General features: G+C 63.0%; 1 protein-coding gene across 1 annotated transcript; it reads right to left on the bottom strand.

The window, feature by feature from the left end:
• Positions 1-133: 133 nt before the first annotated feature.
• Fasn (fatty acid synthase) lies at positions 134-17,196 on the bottom strand. The gene is made up of 43 exons (XM_055592133.1): positions 17,034-17,196; positions 15,768-15,903; positions 15,010-15,162; positions 13,926-14,099; positions 13,495-13,695; positions 13,226-13,348; positions 13,028-13,143; positions 12,802-12,936; positions 11,716-12,178; positions 11,424-11,611; positions 10,957-11,146; positions 10,389-10,483; positions 10,034-10,168; positions 9,742-9,945; positions 9,540-9,655; positions 9,002-9,174; positions 8,737-8,928; positions 8,588-8,668; positions 8,322-8,501; positions 8,062-8,241; positions 7,784-7,987; positions 7,316-7,605; positions 6,578-6,958; positions 6,324-6,488; positions 6,128-6,246; positions 5,892-6,046; positions 5,583-5,786; positions 5,294-5,444; positions 5,040-5,218; positions 4,825-4,944; positions 4,560-4,682; positions 4,255-4,478; positions 3,880-4,081; positions 3,622-3,773; positions 3,422-3,513; positions 3,112-3,263; positions 2,737-2,982; positions 2,363-2,551; positions 2,021-2,248; positions 1,720-1,940; positions 1,504-1,602; positions 1,124-1,375; positions 134-1,046 (listed from the first exon to the last, which is right to left on the bottom strand). The coding sequence occupies exons 2-43, from the start codon at positions 15,892-15,894 to the stop codon at positions 909-911; spliced, it is 7,512 nt and encodes a 2,503-aa protein (XP_055448108.1). The 5' UTR covers positions 15,895-15,903; positions 17,034-17,196; the 3' UTR covers positions 134-908.
• Between the last annotated feature and the right edge of the window lie 587 nt (positions 17,197-17,783).

A 17,783-nucleotide genomic window follows, 5' to 3' on the forward strand; every position in this document is an offset into this window, starting at 1 on the left:
TTGACAGAACCTCAAACCCATGACCCCCAGGAGCTGGTCAACTTAATCCTCATGTGGAGGCCCCTGGGACCTCCCCAGACAGTACCAGAACCTGAAGACCAAATCAGGGACCGGAAAGAAAGTGAACAGGAGCCAGCGCTCACGTGCAGTTTAATTGTGGGAATGGGGCGGCATCAAGAGCAGCTTTTTTTTATCAGGTTGGTGGAAAATGACACAGTCCAGACATGGTTCTCCACACTGCCACCGGCAGCAAATCCAACCCGAGCAGCAATCTGAATCTCTTCTTGGAAAACAACTAAGATCAGTGCCCGGAGCGGTCCGCAGGGCCACTTCAGCCCTGCATCATGGGTGCAGCCGGGCGGGCTGGGACCAAGGGCCGAGGGTACAGTGTCTGCTGGGGTCCTCGTTCCCCGGGAACCAGCCCTCTCTGTACCCTGCCCTGCACTGAGCAGGGCCAGGGCCAGGACACAAAGGGGCTCCAGCCAGCAGCCTGTAGAGGGGGCCTGGAGACTTTCCAGAAACCTTCCCTGATGGCTTCCACCATTTTAAGGGGTTCTGGAATGAGCCAACCCTGGGGGTCTTTCCCAGCAACGCAATAAATATGAGAATTTAATGGAGAAGCAGCCAGTGCGGCAAAGGCCACACGGCAGAAAAGGCTCAGTTTGGCTCTGGCTGGCCTCCACCGACTCTTCACAGACCAGGTGTCTCCAAGTCGGGGCTCAGGGAACCCCACTCGGTGGCTGGGATACACGGGACGGTCCTGTTTCCAGCAGCCACCGGGGGAGGGGGCGGTGCTGGGCCACGAGGGCAGGGGGTCCCACCAGCAGGACCCTCCCCAGTCCCCGAGATTGGGGCGCGGTGGGGATCGGTGCGTCTCTGGTGGCGGGTGTGGAGCATGGCTTGGTGGCCTAGCCCTCCCGCACACTCACTCGAGGCTCAGCCAGGGAGCTGTGGATGATGGTGATGATGGACTCCAGGCCACTGCCCTCCAGCAGCGTGCGGTGGTCGCCCTCAATGACGTGCACAGATACCTTCCCGTCGCACACCTGCGAACAGCCGCAGCTCTCGTGGGACCGCCAACCCCCCGGCCCGTGGCTGTGCCTGCCTCGCCTGCTCCACTCACCTGCGAGAGGTTGTAGTCGGCACCCAAGTCCTCCCCGTAGGTGCCGCCTGTCTTGGCACGCAACAGCGTCACATTGCCGTGGTACTTGGCCTTGGGCTTGTACTGCTCGGCTGCTCGAAGCTTGTGGTAGAAGGACAGGGCGGCAAAGCTCAGCTCCCGGCGGTCCAGGCCCTGGTGGCTTTTGGTGATGAGGTCCACAGCAGCGGCCACCCGGTCGTCCAGGCTCTTCAGTGGGAGCAGGGCCTCCAGCACCTAGAGGGGGCGGTTCTGAGCATGGTGGCTGGACAGGTGGGCTCTGGAGGGGCACTCACTGCCCCAGTCCACGCGGTGGGGCGCAGACCCCGTTCTCCCAGACCCGCCATTCCAGCCACTCAGCCCACCTTGTTGTGTTCGGCGTCGATGAACTGCTTTATGAAGAAGCAGATGGCCTCGGCCTCGGCCTCGGCCTCACAGCCGGGGGTCATCTTTGCTCGATAGCTCTGTCAGGGAGGGAGAGACTACTGCGGCAAGCGCTGAAGTGACCAGGACCCTCCCGGGAGAGGTGCAAAGCCGAGAGGCAGGTGGCAGCACTCAGGACCAGTTGGCCCAGCTCTCACCTGGGTGTAGGCCAGGACGTAGGTGTGTGAGCCGTCAAACAAGAAGAGGCTGTTGTGGGTGGGGGCCGGGCCCTGCTGGGCCTGCAGCTGGGAGCACATCTCGAAGGCCACACAGGCGCCGAAGGAGTACCCAGCCACTCGGTAGGGGCCCTCAGGCTGCACCTGCTTGATGCAGTCGATGTAGTAGGCCGCCAGGTTCGGGATGCTGTCCAGAGGGGCCGCTGCAAGGACAGCAGAGGCCAGCGCTTAGCGAGGACCCAGGCCCCGCAGCGCGCAGCACGGCCCAGCGGGCGCACGGTACCTCCGGTGAACTGTAGGCCGTAGGTAGGCACGCTGAGCTTGGCGGCCAGGCTGTGGAACACAGTGGTGGAGCCTTCGATGGGGTGCACCAGGAACAGGGGCCGCTCGGAGCTCTGCACCGAGTTGAGCCGCGTCAGGGTAGGGCCCTCGGGGTTCACCAGCAGGGTATTCAGGTTCAGCTGGCTCTGCTTCAAGGCCGCGTCACCCTTGGACTTGGGGGCTGTCGTCTCTGTGAGGGCGGGGGACACGGGGTAGCCTTGGCATGTGGCTCTGGTACGGGATGCCGTGCACACACATACCAAGTGCCCTAGATGCCCCGACAGGCCTGACGCGCACTACGTACCCGTGGCCGAGCCAGCCTTGGAGGACAGTTCCTGCAGCTTCCGCAGCGTGAGCTGCCGCACCTCACGCATGGGCAGCACCAGATCGTGTTCCCGTTCCAGGATCTGGCGTACTTCCACACCCATGAGCGAGTCCAGGCCCAGGTCTGCCAGTGAGCTGTCCAGGTTAATGCCCGCCAGGTCTCGGATGCCTGTACAAGGGGACCACTGTCATCACTCAGAAGGGGACACGGGGACATAACGGCCGTTCATCTCCACATGACCATCACTGTGGTCAGAGCTCTGCACCTTCGCCGCCAGTCACCCAGCCCAGAGTGCAGGCCACTCTGCCCTCCGGGTCTGCAGACAGGAAATTAAGGCTCAGGAGGCTGCTCACCTAGGATGTGAGCTATGGCCTTCACCAGGTCCCTCTGGGCTTCACTGTCGCCATGGGCCACCGCTTTCTTCTCGGCCAGCACAAAGCTGCTCAGGACTGCATGGGGCTGGCTGAGGAAGAGGTCCAGCACCTCCATGCAGGAGGTGATGCGCTGTGGCAGCGTGCCACCGATGACCGTGTCATTGGTGCCCATCGCTTCCAGGACGATGCCCACGTCACCAATGGCACCCCACTGCACAGCAAGGCCTGTGATCGAGCAAGGCGGCGGGTGAGGCGAGGCGGGGGGGGGGGTGAGGTGAGGCGGGGATCGAGGCGGTGGGTGAGGCGAGGCGGGGAGCGAGGGAGCAGACAGGGGCGGGCTGGGCAGAGGCCCACCTGGGAGGCCGGCGTGCCTGCGCTGCTCGCATATGCGCTCCATGGCGGAGTTGGCGAAGCCGTAGTTGGTCTGGCCGGCGTTCCCACGCCCACAGCTCACAGAGGAGAAGGCCACGAAGTAGTCCAGCTCGGGGCAGGCTTCCCGGGTTGCCCTGTGGGTGCTCCCGTCACTCTCTGCCAACTCTCACGCCACAACCTCTCCGGCAAGGCCGAGAAGGCCACAGGTGGCTCAGCACTGCCTCCCAGACCCTCAGGTCCAGCAGGGACCAGTACAGACAGGGCAGTGGGAGAACAGTGGAGGGCTGCCCACCTGTCGAGGTTCAGGGTGCCGCTGTATTTGGGCTTGTTGACATCCTGAAAGAGCTCCGGAGTTTGGTTCTCCAGCATGGCGTCTCTCAGCACCTAGGAGAAGGGGTTTCAGTGCTCGCTGAGGTGAGGTTCGCACACACTTAACAGCTGCCCCGGGCCTCGGGCTTTGGAGGTACCCAGAGCCCAGGATGCTCTTCTCACCATGGCCAGGTTGAAGACACCGCCAACAGGGCCCAGCTTTGCGGCTTCAGTGACGAGAGCGCGGGCCCCCTCCAGCGAGCTGGCATTGCTCGTGGACACCAGCACCTGTATGCCCTGGCGCCGCCACTCTCGAACCTGCTTGGCTTGGTAGCCTGTGGGACACAGGGCTGTGGGGCTGCACCAGAGGAGAGGGAGGCCCACAGCCCACCAGAGGGAAGCCTGCTAAGGCCGCTGCCCCAGCTGCCCCGTGCTGCTTACCTGTGCGGATTCCAGACCGGGAAGTCAGCACGAGCTTCTGGGCCCCCCGAAGGACGAGCCACCGGGCCAGCTCCAGGCCAAAGCCACCCAGGCCACCGGCGATGATGTAACTCTTATGGGCTGGGCAGAAGGTCTTGGAGATGGCGGAAATCTGGGTGGGCTGAGCCCCGGGCAGCACGGCCTCCGGCTCCTCCGCCCGCACCTGCATGTAGGCAGCAATGGCTCAGAGCAGAAAAAGCGCTTGCGTGGTGACCTGAGCCTGGGACACACACAGCAGAGGGAACCGACTCTTCCAAGTTGTCCTCTAACCCCAACACTTGTCTGTGGCACACACATGCCACACGTAACGAAGTAAGCAAGCCAGGAGGGCCTCACCTGGACAAGCACTTTGCCAATATGTTTCCCCTGAGCCATGTAGCGGAAGGCGTCTTCCACCTTGTCCTTGGGAAACACTGTGCACTTGAGAGGTCTCACCACCCCGTCCCGGATGCCAGCCTGCAGCAGCGCCGCCACCTCCCGCCAGCTGCTGTTGGCCTCCTCAAAGAGCGCATCCAGTAGGATCCCGTGGAAGGTGATGTTCTTCAAGAAGACAGCCATGCCTGACCAGGACAGCAGCCACGGTCACCAATGCCACCCCCACCCGACACTACCCCCGCCCCGGTCCCCCGGGCCAGCCATACCCAGCGGATGGTTGTTAGAAAGGTCAAATTTGCCAATCTCTAAGAAGCGGCCATGCTGAGCCAGGCACCGCACACTGGCCTGTAGCTTCTCCTCTGCCAGGGAGTTGAGGACCAGGTCGACCCCTGTGGTGGCAAACAGGCCTTGGTCATGCCAGGTTCACCCACACCTCAATCAGAGGTCCAGGCTGACGGCGTGAAGTGCTCAGGCCCAGGCGGGCGCTCACCCTTGCCCCCTGTGAACCCTCAGGCCCAGGCGGGCGCTCACCCTTGCCGCCCGTGTGCAGCAGCACGTGCTGCTCAAAGGACGTGTCTCGAGAGTTAGCAAAGCTGCTGTCCTCTAGCTGCGGGAACCGGGCCTGGAGGTATGCCCGCTTCTCAGCGGAGCCTGTGGGGGAGAGGCCCAGTAAGCTGGGGCCACGGAGCTCTGGCAGGTCTTCGGGCTTGCGGGGGACGGGGGACAGGACGGGACAGGGGCCTTACCCACGGTGGTGAAGACTCGGCAGCCCAGGCTGAGGGCGATGGAGATGGCCGCCTGGCCCACACCCCCGGAGCCGGAGTGGATCAGCACCGTCTCCCCTCGCTGAATGCGCCCCCGCACGACCAGGGAGTAGTAGGCAGTGGTGTAGACAACCGGGACAGACGCCGCCTCCTCCAGGGTCCTGAGGGCACAGCACAGGATCAGCCCGCTCTGGCCCCCAAGACGGCATCAGCCCCTCTGCAGCCAGCCCACTCACCAGCTGGGGGGTACGTCCCAGAGGAAGTCCGGCGACAGCAGGACCGAGGTGGCCAGGCCTTCAGCGGGCACCAGCCCCATCACACGCCGGCCGCACCTGTCCCGGCCCGAGAACTCCATTCCCAGCATGCAGTCCCGGCCGGCCCATTTACCTGTGGGTTTGCAGAAGGCAGGCTCAGGTCTACCCCAAGGTTGTTGGGGTGCTGGGGCGCCCCCTCTCCCCCGGGAGCTGGCTGTCAGGACTTGTCACTGGGCTGCTGTGGCACACACTTTCCCGCTCTGGCTGGTACCTGGAATGGCGTCGGGGGACAGCTTGCCCGTGGCCAGCATGACGTCTCGGAAGTTGAGGGAGGCGTAGTAGACTGTGCAGAGCTGCGACCCTGAGCTGCTGGGCTGCGCGTGTTTCAGGGGCGAGCAGACCCAGCGGATAGAGGCAAGGTCCCCTCGGGTTAGGACATTCACAAAGGCGTGTGCCGTCTGCTCCTCCGGCTTGTCTGAAGACAAAAGCAAGCAAGGATGCCATGGGGCCTACCTGGCCAGGGCTCTCTGTCCCCCATGCCCTCCTTGGCCTGGAAGTGTACAGGCAGCCATGGGCTCACCCTGCTCTAACAGGAAGTGACGGAAGGCACCCCAGGCCCCGTCTCGGTACACATTCATCACCAGGTCCTTCTCCAGCACCTTCTGCAGCTCTGAGGAGCCTGGGTCCAACTTGGGGACGTGAGATGCGGTGCTGAGGTTAGACAGCAGCAGACACCTATGGGGACAAAGCGGGTAAGGACAGCAACGGGGGAGGGGAAGGGACAGGGAGGCAAGGCACAGCTCAGGGATCGCCTACCGAATTCGGTGTCCACCAGGCTCTTTGCGGAGACAGTTCACCAAGCCCACCACACCCGAGGTGGGACAGTCCATGGCTGTCAGCCACACAGGCTGGGAGGAAGACGTGGCCAGAATGCTCTGCAGGGTAGACAAGGGTCAGCCTCTAGGAGCATCACGTGCCAGGGTGAGGAAGGCACCCAGCCCCAGGCCCTGACCTTCAGAGAGTCCACCCACTGGAAGCTGGTATCCTCCACAGGCAGGAAGAGGGGCTTCTCCTGCGGCAGGGGCCGGCGGCACAGAAAGAGTGCAGTCCCGTAGAACGAGCTCTTAAGGCCCACCAGGCGCAGGGCTTTCCTTGAGAACAGGCTCTCCCACTCCTCCTACATATGTGAAGTCTCGTCAGTGCTAAACTGGCTGAGCCACACCCAGCCCTCGCCTGCCCCCAGCGAGCACCCCCTATCGGCAGTACCTGGCTTAGGAGGCTGGGCCCGGGCTGCACCTCAGAGGGGAGGCAGGCCAGGGTCTCCCCAAGGGCCTGGCCTCTGAGCACTGTGTGCAGCAACAGGAAACCCCCTTCCTTGAGGGCAGCTACCATGTTGTCCAGCGCCAGGGCTGGGTCTCCCAGCGTGGCCACTGCACAGTTGCACACCAGGAGGTCAAGTGCACCCAGGTTGGTGGGAGCGGGATCGGAGGGGTTCCACTGGCCCGGGCTGACAGCATGCTGCTGTAGCTGGGCGTCCGGCAGGGCCTGCGGGTGCCGGTCCGTGGCTGTATACTCCAGCTGCAGCATAGGCTGCGTGTTGAGCAGCGCCGGGATGCGAGTGAACAAGTGGCCTTCTCCAGCCAGCACCTGGGGCGGGGGAGCGTCTCAGAGCTGCTGCCTCCAGGGGCAGCGTTGACCCGGGCTGCGCTCACCCCCCAGGCTGCTCAGTCTGTGGCCGAGCACGGAGCCTCTCACTGCTCTACTCTGCTCTCCTGTAGTCTCCACGATGCCCCAGCCTGGAGGCCAGAGCATCCCAGCATTCTTTCCCACAAGCCTTCTGGTATTTCATGCCCTGGGCTGCTAGGGTGATATTTTCTCATAATCTTTTAAGGTGGACCGGACCAAACAAAGCACAGGGACCACAGAAAGCTACCACGTCATGACCGGCTGCTCTGGGATGGCCCCGGACCCACGCGTAGGGCCTGTCTGCCTTGCGGCACCCACCTCCACCACCTTCATCTTGAGACTAGTCAAGTTCTCCAGGGCTGTGTCTACGCAGGCTTTGAGGGCCTGGGAGTTGAGGAGGCCGCTCAGGAGAGGGTCTTCGGGCAGCAGGAGCCGTTCCTGAGCCAGCGCCTCCCCCAGCTCCAGCTGCAGGTTCCCATTGCGCTGCAGCTGCCAAGCAGCTGCCAACAGCTGAGGCAGCCCATGCTGTGGAGGGCCCTCCAGCTCCAGCCCAGGCGCTGTCTTCAGCCCCTGCTGGGGGGCCTTGGCCTGCAGAGCCTGGGCCAGACCTGTGGGGGGGGGGGGGAAGCCTGTGTTCTCTAGCCATCTCCCAAGGCCTACAGGAGGCAGGCTGCTGTCACCAACCCCAAGCTGCCCAGAGGCCAGGCCTTGTCTGCTGGGTCTCAAAGACAAGGACTGAGGGAAGAGGAGGGCAAGTCTGGGACCGTCAGGAGGAGGCTGCCTCACCCTTGCACAGCTGCAGCTCTCTCTGCAGGGTGGTGCTCTCGGACAGGCACCCAGTCTCCACGTGGGGTGTGAAAACGAACTTCTCCAAGGTGGGAACCAGGTGTTCCTGCTGCCGCCTTGGGGCTGCCGTTGTGTGCAGTCTTAAGATGTGCACGCCGCCGGACACCAGGCTGCCCAGCCTGGGGCTGGTTCTCACATCGGCCACTACGGAGACATACAGATCAGTGCAGGCAACGCCCAGCCCAGGGCCCGGGGCCCAGAGCTAGGGCCAGAGCTACCTTGGGTCTCGCCCTCCAGCGTGTACACCTTCTGCAGGTGGGTTGCAGGGTCGATGTGGATGGCCGTCACACGGGTGGGGAGCCGCAGACTCTGCTGGCTCACCCCCAGGATGGACATCTGCAGCATGGTGTCCAGGAAGGTCACCCAGTTGTCCTTCCAGAGCAGCTTGCCCTGTTCACCTGCAGTCGAGGGGGGGGGGTCAGCACGCCATGCCCCACCTGCCCAGAGCTGCCGCCTCCACCCCATCTCCCCAGCCCACCTTCAAGGCTGGCCTCATAGATGCCCTGGAACTGAGGGCCATAATCATAGCCACGCAGCCGCAACTCCCGGTACACTTCTGCCTGGGTCAACCAGGAGGCGGGTGTGGATTCAGGGGGGCTTAGGTCCTCAGGGTGGTCGAAGAACTTGGAGTTAGGGTCTTCCCACTGGTACACTTTTCCTGTAGGAGACAGGCAACCTCCTGAGCTTGGGGCAGGCTAGGAGGGGTTGGGGGCCCACCCTGCAGGCCAGGCGGCTCCCACTCACCACTCACGATCAGGTTGCCGTTCTCAGACACCTCAAAGGCACGGGAAGCCTCCAGCAGGCGCACCTCCAGAGGCACAGTTCCTGTGGAGGAGGAGGCTCAGAGAAAGGTCGCAACAACCCCAGCAGTCCCCATCGCAGGGGCCCCTTACCTGTCCTGGGCAGTATGGTGGCCTGATGAAGGATCACGTCCTCAAACACGACAGGAGTGTCTTCTAGCGCCAGACCCAGGCTGCGAGCCAGCGTCCGCCACACCAGGCATAGGTAGCCCGTGGCAGGGAAAATGACGCGCCCATCGATGCAATGGTCCACCAGGTAGTGGTCAGGGGACTCGGGACTGGCATCTGTAAGGTACCAAGGCCTCAGCAGCGGCCCATAGGCTGGGGAGGAACCTGCCCACCATGAGACCCGGCTCACCGATATTATACACTGTAGCAGAGGAGGAGCTGGAGCCATTGGGGAAGTCCTCAGCAGCTGGGACATCCCAAGTCTGACTGTGGTCCCACTTGATGTGAGGGGAGATGAGAGGGGTCCCTCGGGGAGCCGGGAACACCACAGGCGGGAACAAGGCATTAGGGTTGACGTCGATGCTGGAGAAAAGGGACGTGAGTAACCCAGTGGTCCCGAGAGCTGGCACACCTGTTGCCCCATTTATTATTATTTATTTATAACATACACAGTGCTCTGCCTGCATGTACACATTCATGCTAGAAGTGGGCATTGGACCTCATTTTAGATGGTTGTGAGCCACCATGTGGTTGTTGGGAATTGAACTCAGGACCTCTAGAAGAGCAGACAATGCTCTTAACCTCTGAGCCAGCTCTCCAGCCCTGTTGCCCCATTTTTGCTTTAAGACCCCATGATGGCCAGGCAGAGGGCCAGAACTGAGCTAGCAACAGTAAGCCCTCTCACGGGCCTGGTGTGGAACCCCACGGAGGCAGCAGGAAGGACCTACCCTGTGAGGTGCACCTTGCCGAGGTTGGTGAGGAAGAACTCCAGGTTGTCTTTATGGTCCCTCTTCATCAAGGGGATGATGGTGCAGCTGGACTTCACGCCCCGCTTCAGGACAGCCTACGAAGGAAGGGCAGATAGTTGGCCGTGAGCCCGCCCACGCCACCCCCACCCCTCAGCGGCCCCCCCAGGGGCCGGGCGCTTACCTGGAGCAGGGCATGTGGAGCGATCTCCAGAACCACGGCGTGCTCGGGGACATGCCACAGCGCCTCCTGGAAGAGCACGGGGCTCACCAGGTTGTTGACGTTGTACTCAGCAGAAGACGTGCGGGCCAGGCTGCTCTGCCACTGGGCCTCGGGGATGGAGGTGCTGAGCCAGCGAGCCGAGCGCGGCCGGGGCTCCTGGATCACCTGCACGCGGGAGCTTCTTAGCGGGGGGGGGGGACGACGACGACGGCAAGCCCCATGCCCTTAGGTCCCCGGGGGGCCGGGCACTCACCTTCTTGAGAGCCTGCAGCAGCGTGGGGGCAATGCCTTCCATGAAATAGGAGTGAAAGGCAAGGCCACCCGTCCGCACCTCCTTGGCAAACACACCCTCTTGCTTCAGCTGCTCCACAAACTCGCTCACGGCAGCCTGCAGACATCAAGGTAGCGGTCAGAGGGGCCTGGACTGGCTCTCCCTGGTCAGGCAGAGTTCACCCAGCTTAGGCCTCACCCAGAGGGTCTGAGACACGTGTAGCTCACCAGCTGGACCCTTCAGAACTTGGCCGACACAGACTGAGGAGGCCTTGCCTCCCAGGCAGACCCAGGGCAAAGTGCAGGGGACAGAAGTCCTGCTATGGCTGCAGGCCCACCTGAGGTCCAGAGATGGTCACGGTGTCCTCAGAGTTATGGCAGGCAGGCACTACACCAGAGGGGCAGCGCTGTTTGCACTCCTCCCAGGACAAGCCTGCAACAAGAGTGGCTGGCCTCAGAACTGGCTGCAGCCCCGCCCATGCTCACGGACCAGGGCAGAATCTGCCACGAGCACCACCCAGGCCAACGGTGTTGGAGCCACAAGAGGTGGCATAACAACAGCCTTAGAACGTGGCACCTTTACCCCGGCTATGTCTAACCTCACGAGGAGGTGCCATCATGGAGGCAGTTAGAAAAGGAGCCTGAGAGGTGGCAAGGGTAAGCAGTGGAGGAGCTGGGCACTCAACAGGGTAAGTAGGTGGCTCTCCTCAGCTCCTGTGTGCTGTTTTCATACTTTGCTCAGGCCAGCGGGCTCAGCAGACCTGAAGCCTCCTATAAAGATAATCTGAACAGAGTGACCTTTCCTGAACCAAGGCAGCTGGTTCTTTTAAAGGGCCCAGGACAGAAACCCTTTCCAGAAGGTCCCGGCGGTGCCTGAGGAGGCTGGCGGCCCTGGGAGGAACCTACCGACAGCGGCCATGGCGCCAGCGGGGAGGTGGGCCTCCTTGATGCACTGGCCTCTCCAGTAGGCTGCAAGCACAGCCTCTCTCTGGGAGAGACAGCCATCCGCATAGCCACAGGAGACCTCCCCCAAGGAGTGTCCGATGATGCCATCAGGCTTCAGGCCCACAGACGTCAGCAGGTCTATGAGGGCAATCTGGAAGTAGGGACACAGGCCGTGTCACATAGCAGACAATCTCTAAAGAAGTCTGGCATGCCTGGCACACCAGGCCTCTCCCGGGCACCTCTATGCCTGATGTCAGGACCCCTGCAACGCCCACCCTTCCCTAAGCTTGCACGCACTGCAAAGCTCTGCCCAGCGAAGGACACATGTTGGCACCCACACACTGGACAGGGCCAGGACTCCTCACTTCTGAGGAAGGCAAGACTTGACACAAGTGTCCCAGGACCCCAGCAGCACGCAGGTGACACACCTGGATGGCAGTGAGGCTCACGAAGGCATGCACGATGTCATCAAAGGTATTCTCATCCGTGCTCAGCAGCAGGTCTGAAACCTTCACTCCCAGTGGCTTCACAGCCTCGTCAGAGCGCAGGATGGACTCCCGGAAGCTGTCCAGGCGCATGAGGCTCAGCCCCATCCCGCGCCACTGTGTGCCCATCCCTGTCCCAGAAAGTTCATCAGGGTGATGGCTACCTCCTAGCCTCACCCTCAAGCAAAGGGACCCCCTCCTCTGAGGGCCAGCCTGGGAGACGGGGCAGCCTCACCTGAGCAGATGAACCAGAGTGGCCGCTTGTTGGCCGGTGCCTGCTGCACTTCCTGGACAGCCCCCTCAACACCTAGCACCGTGTAGCCCCTGAAGGGCATGGCTGCTGTAGGGGTGGCTGCAATGTCATTGAGCATGCTCACAAAGGCCAAGTCCTGCCTGTGCTGGCGGCCCTGCTCCAGCAGGTCCTGTACCGCCTCAACGGTGCGTCCACTGGCATGCAGCAAACGGGGAAGGGCAGCATGTGGGGCCGGCGCGGTGGCCTGCTGTGTGTTGGGCTGGAGGATGACATGAACGTTGGCACCTCCAAAGCCAAAAGAGTTGATGCCCACGTTGCCACCACGAACAGGCAGGGGTCTGTCTACCACCTGCAGACGCCCATCCAGCAGTGCTGGGATTTCAGGGTTGGGGTTGTGGAAATGCAGGTTGGGGGCCCAAATGCCGTGCTCCAGGGAGAGCAGCACCTACGGTGAGAACACACGGTTAGCGGCAGCTGCCCAGCCAAGAGTGGCCTCCTAGGCCCCAGGGGCCATGTGTCGTGTGTGGTACGGGCCACTAAGACCCGTGTCCTCTCCGGCCGTGTGCCCTCACTGTTTTTATGTGCCAGCCAGGGGACAAGGTCCCCAAGGTGAGGGGCTGTAGGCTTGAACACAAGCCAGGCCAAGCCCCAGAAGCCCAAAGAGACGGGTGTTCCAAATGACCACGTGCCTGCCAATGCACGAACGGGCTGAAGGTGTCTACAAGAGGGCAGGGTCACCCAGCAGGAACGGGCACACCAGAGCCCATGCTGGCTCACTCCTCCCTTTCCCATCCCAGACCAGGCATCTTACTAGACCTGGCTGTGCAGACAAGCCTCAGGCTGTACCATCCTTCCTGCAGCCGTTTCCTTTGGCCAGAAGCTGCACAGCTCAGCACACTGACCACAGGAGCGCGCCATGAGGGAAGCTCCATTCTCCCTGCCATTCCAGCCATGGCCCAGCCAAGGGGCCAGCTGGTAGGCAGGCAGCTCTGAGGTGGGCAGAACAGCGGTCACAGCACACAACTGTCCCCGTGACAGGGACTCTGTTGCAGAGCACGGCCTGCTCACCTTGGCCAGGGCGGCCAGCCCCGAGGCAGGCTCTGGGTGTCCCATGTTGGATTTGGTGGATCCGATTAACAGAGGACCCTGGCGGGAGGTACACAGGGCACGCACAATGCTGTTCAGCTCCTGGGGGTCGCCCACCTGCAGGGGACAGAGGAAGTCAGGGCTGCAGCCGGGGGAGCCTCGAGCGAGGGCCGAGGAGTCACAGGTGTGGGGCAGAAGGAGCTGTCACCTTGGTGCCTGTGCCGTGGGCTTCAACATACTCAAGGGACTCAGGGGCCAGGCCAGCTGGCTGGTAGAGCGACTGGATGAGCTGCTCCTGGGCCTCGCCAGAGGGGAACGTCACACCTGGGGTAACGGGCGGAGTCAGCCTTGCACACTGCACCTCCCCATCTCTTGGGACACAGGCTCTCCTTCCCTCTGTGCCCACCTTGCTCCTTGCAGCCATCTGTGTTGGTGCCAGCATTCAGTACCGTGGCATAGACCCTCCGGGCCAGGGACTTCTTAGTCAGCAGAACTGCCACAACAGCCTCAGAGCGACAATATCCATTCCCTAGAGCAGATGAACACCTCAGAACAGTGTAACAGTTTAACAGTGGGGTAACAGTGAGTGCGCGCACGTGTGTATGGTGTGTGTGTGTACACTCACACCACACACCCTGGGTACAGACCCCGAGGACCCCACCGGGGCAACCTTACCCGAGTCGTCAAAGGACTTGCAGGTGCCCTCTGGGCTGAGCATGCCCAGCTTCATGAACTGCACGGAGGTGTTGGGCTTCAGCAGCACGTTGATGCCACCCACGAGGGCGGCGGGGCATTCCCCACTGCGGATGGCCTGATACGCGTTCTGTAGTGCCAGCAGGCTGGAGGAGCAGGCCGTGTCCAGGGCAATGCTGGGTCCTGTGGGCGTGGCAGAGAGCACGTGTTGGTGCCCCAGGCACCAACGTGTTGAACCCAGTTCCTCGAGCGGGCTGACCCTCCCCGGCCCCCGGCCTTGAGTACCCCAATCAGCCTTCCCCAGGAACAAGGAAGTCTGGGTCCAAAAGGGCTGCTGAGCTAGGAGGACACATGCAGCAGGGCACAAGGCCAGGGCCGGGCTGTCCACCCACCAGGGCTGGGAGAGAGCCCACCTTTGAAGTCAAAGAAGAAGGAGAGCCGGTTGGCCATCATTGCACGCTGGCAGCCCACCATGCTGTAGCCCAGGAGCGTCTCGGGGTCTCTGCTCAGGGCCTCTGATGCCTCGGAGCCACTCACGCCCACCCACACACCAGTGTTGGTCCCTCGGAGTGAGGCCGGGTTGATGCCTGCCGGGGGAAGCAGCCGCCACACAGGCTTGGGTGAGGGGGAAGCCATCAGGGGCACAGTGGACCTCTGCGGTCTGGGTCATGCGGCGACCACAGGAAGGACAGAGGACAGCATTGTCTAAAGGCAGCTCCCTTGGCCTCTGGTGTCACTGGTGGGTCTCAAGAGCCTGCTGGCCAATGAGTTCCCTAGTGCCAAGGGCAGCGTGCCCTGGGACAGGCTGAGATAAGGAGATACAGGGACACAAAGGCCAAGTGTCCAAGCCGTGAAAGCAGAGGACAGTGGGCAACCCCGGGGAGCCGTGCCCAGCCTTTGACGGAGCCTGAGCGGCCGGACAGGCCCATTTTCACACTGAGGCTACTGGGCTCCTGCACTCGGCGTTTAACTGCACGCTCGCAGGCCTGTGCATCAGGCTATTTATCACGCACAGGGCTAATTAGCATCTAGCAGCCTGAAGTTCACACCCACACACCAACCCACACTGGCTGCCCAGTGTGGGGCCTTCTACCCCTGCAGGCACATCAATGTCCCAAGTAGCAGGATCCAGAATAAGAGACAGCCAAGCCCCTGCAGAGCTACCTGCTCGAAACCCCGCCCTCAGCCCAAGACCAGCCAGACATGAGGGAGTGAGGAAACTGGGACACTGCTGGTGTGCAGTTGTGAAACCGTGGCCTGCCCAGGGACCCCGCCTCCTGAACCACTGGCCCCACATCAGGGTTGGGGACATAGCCAGAGTGGCCTATGTCATGCCTTTCTCTGAGCTCTTGATATCTCAGAGCCAAAAAAGACATTGTTGCATCTCCTTTTCCTCCTTACAGTGCTGAGGGTGAGGGCCAGGTTATGGGCTCCCAAGAGAACTGCACCCCAGCCCTCACGGCAGCGTGCTCTAAAAGCAACCTCCCAGGGACCCACCTCCGTCCACGATAGCCTCATAGCTGACTTCCAGGAGCAGCCGAAGCTGGGGGTCCATCGTGTGCGCCTGCTTGGGGTGAACCCCGAAGAAGGAGGCGTCGAACTTGGACAGGTCCTTCAGCTTTCCGGACCGCTTGGGCAGCCCATAGAGCCCTGCGGAGCAACACAGCCCCTGAAGCCAGGGAGCCAAGGAAGCCCTCTTCTTGAGGAGGGCTCCCAGAAAGAACTGTTGGTGACCCAGCCTCAGTGCTAACGAAGAGTCCCAAAACACCCACGTGTGTGGCCCAAAGCAACACCTGCTGGAGGAGAGGCTGGCGCCCAAAACCGGCTAACTCCAAGCCGGCTGGGAGACCCTCTGCCTGAGGCAAGGCTGACACCCACCCCCAGTTAACCCCAAGCCTGCTGGGAGACCCTCTGCCTGATAGGAGGCTGGCCAGGCCAGCCTCGCAATGCTGACTCACACTTGTCCATCAGGTAGAGCCACTCTGTGGCTCTATGTCAGAGCCCATTGGGTGTGAAAGTCAAACCAGCATCTGCCAGCTCAGGGCACAGGCTGCAGACGGGACATTCACAGGTTCCAACCCCTTCCTTTGCCCAGCTCTGGGGTCCTTCATTCAGTACCCAACCAAACAACCTGTCCCTTTCTGTTCTGACTGGTTCTCAACCTCACAGCTATACAAGGTGAGCGGCAGGCATCTTCACAGGAAGTGCCTTGGCCACACTCGACGGTCCTGCCGCCTGGCCCTGAGGGCACTCACCAGCCTTCCATCGCCTGTCATCATCTGTGACCATGTCCACACCGCCAATGAGGTTGTCCCAGAACTCCTGCAGGTTTTCTGACTCGGGCAGCTTCCCCGACATGCCGGCTATCACCACCTCCTCCATGGCTATTCTCTGCGGGGAAGGTGGCATGGAGGGTCAACACAGTCAGTCCCAGCCACAGCCGCCAGAATCCACAGGTAGTTCCCGCCCTGACTTTCTGAGAGCAAGGACTCAGAAAGGCCCCAGTGGAAACTATCCGGATCCAGCTGTAACACTGGATGAGCCGAGCGTCGGGTCTCTCTGCAGTGATAGCTATTTCTGAGGTTTCGATGCCTTGCAGCGTTCAGACATTTGACCTGGCCTGACCCTCCCATGCCTTGCCAGAGCCACCTCGGACAGTGATCTGCCTAGTGTGCGCTCCATCCCAAGCTGGCTAAACCAGGAACTTGGAAAGAGGTGGGGCTTCAAGAAGCAGGGTCGGGGCACCCTCACCTCAAGCCACGGGGAAGCCAGTGCTTCCCTTTCATGACCGGGGTGGAGATCGGCTGCTGTTCAGGGCCAACCAAGAGGCCAGGCTTGGTAAGGACCCAGGGGGGCAGCCCCGGCTACTATTATTGAGCCCAGGCCTGGTGGGGCCAAAGGGCCCCTCCAGCAAGATCCGCTAGGTGCGGAGCAGGGCAGACGGAAGCCTCTGGCCACTTGGCCGAACCCCTTGTAGCCTGGCCGAGGCAACAGAAGGATCTGCTAGATCCTCGGGTTCCTAAGGCACCTGCCCGGGGCAGTGCAGGCCTTGCGGCCAGCTGTAATCCGACGTAGAAGCTTCCGCGCCACCTTGCCGGTGAGGCCTGGATGCTCGGATGACTTCCGCTGAGGCCCCTGGGGCCTCGTGCGCACCTAGACCAGCATCTGGCCTCTCCAGGCTGGCGCCGGAGGACCACCGCGGCCTCCTGCGCCCTGCCAAAGCCTCCCAGCGCAAGGGAAGGCCCCAGCCCCATCCACGCGGCGCCCAGCCTCCTGCACCCGGCTGGCGCGGCGCCCACGTGACACGGCCCGCCGCGCTGGCTCTCCGCACACCCCTCCCGCGCCCCTCTCGGCCGGACCGCGGCGCGCATCCGGGTGCTCGGTGGTCGGAGGGGCGCGGCGGCGCTTTTGTGAGCGCAGCGGTGCCGGGTGCCGAGGATCGGCGCCCGCCTGTCCTCCCCCCGGAGCCGCGACACCCCGCCACCGGCCTGCCGCCCGGACCCCGGAACGCGGCGGCGTACCTGACCGGGCTCTGGAGGCAGACGACGAGCGAGGAGCGCGGCGGGCGAACTGGATGGGACGCCGCTGCCGTCTCTCTGGCTCCCTCTAGGCCGCGCCGGCGCTATTTAAACCGCGGCCATCCCCGCGCGGCCACGCCACATGGGCTGACAGCTTGGCTGCGCCGCCCAGGCCAATGAGCGTCGGGGCTGCGCCCCGGGACCCGGCGCGCCGCCGCCGGTGGGGTGATGCCCGCGCGCGCCGCCCCCAGGACCCGGCGCGGGCGCGCGCAGGAGCGCAGGGCGCGCGCATCCCCCGCCTGCTTCCGTTCCCGCCCCCAGCCTCGCGCAGGCCACGCGGGTCCCGTCCGACGCCCTCGTTTCCTTGCCCCACCCCCGCGGCCGGGGCCGGGTGTACACTGTGCGCGCGCTGTGTGGACGGGGCGTGCTTGGTCACACTGGGGACTGCACTGGGGACGACTCCAGGGCCACGCGGGGCACGGGCCCACGTCGCCGCTACTCCACGCCGTGATCGTAGCGCGCGCGGAGCCTAGGGGCGTGGCCAGCTCCGCATCGAGACCAATTGGGCACCGAGGCCATTCGGGACGGCCCAATGGCGGCGCGCGGGTGGGCGTTGCTAGGCAATAGGGTGATGGGCCGGCAACAGCGGCGAGGCGCTTCGCGGGCCCCCGCGCAAGCGCGGTCATTGACCCTGGCGGAGGGCGCCTCCGGCGGGGTTACTACCGGTCATCGCTGGCCGTCTTTCTCGGACAC

Source organism: Psammomys obesus, unplaced genomic scaffold, assembly GCF_907164565.1.
Source record: "Psammomys obesus unplaced genomic scaffold, mPsaObe1.curated_primary_1811, whole genome shotgun sequence".
NCBI lineage: Eukaryota > Metazoa > Chordata > Mammalia > Rodentia > Muridae > Psammomys > Psammomys obesus.

Excerpts from the sequence above, each read along its gene's own strand:
- Fasn (XM_055592133.1), bottom strand. The coding sequence starts at position 15,894 with ATGGAGGAGGTGGTGATAGCCGGCATGTCGGGGAAGCTGCCCGAGTCA. Across the intron at positions 4,683-4,824 it reads GCTGCACACGGGCGGCAAGG|GGGTCGACCTGGTCCTCAAC; the intron begins GTGAGCGCCCGC and ends TTGCCACCACAG. Across the intron at positions 2,249-2,362 it reads CAAGGCTGGCTCGGCCACGG|AGACGACAGCCCCCAAGTCC; the intron begins GTACGTAGTGCG and ends CCGCCCTCACAG.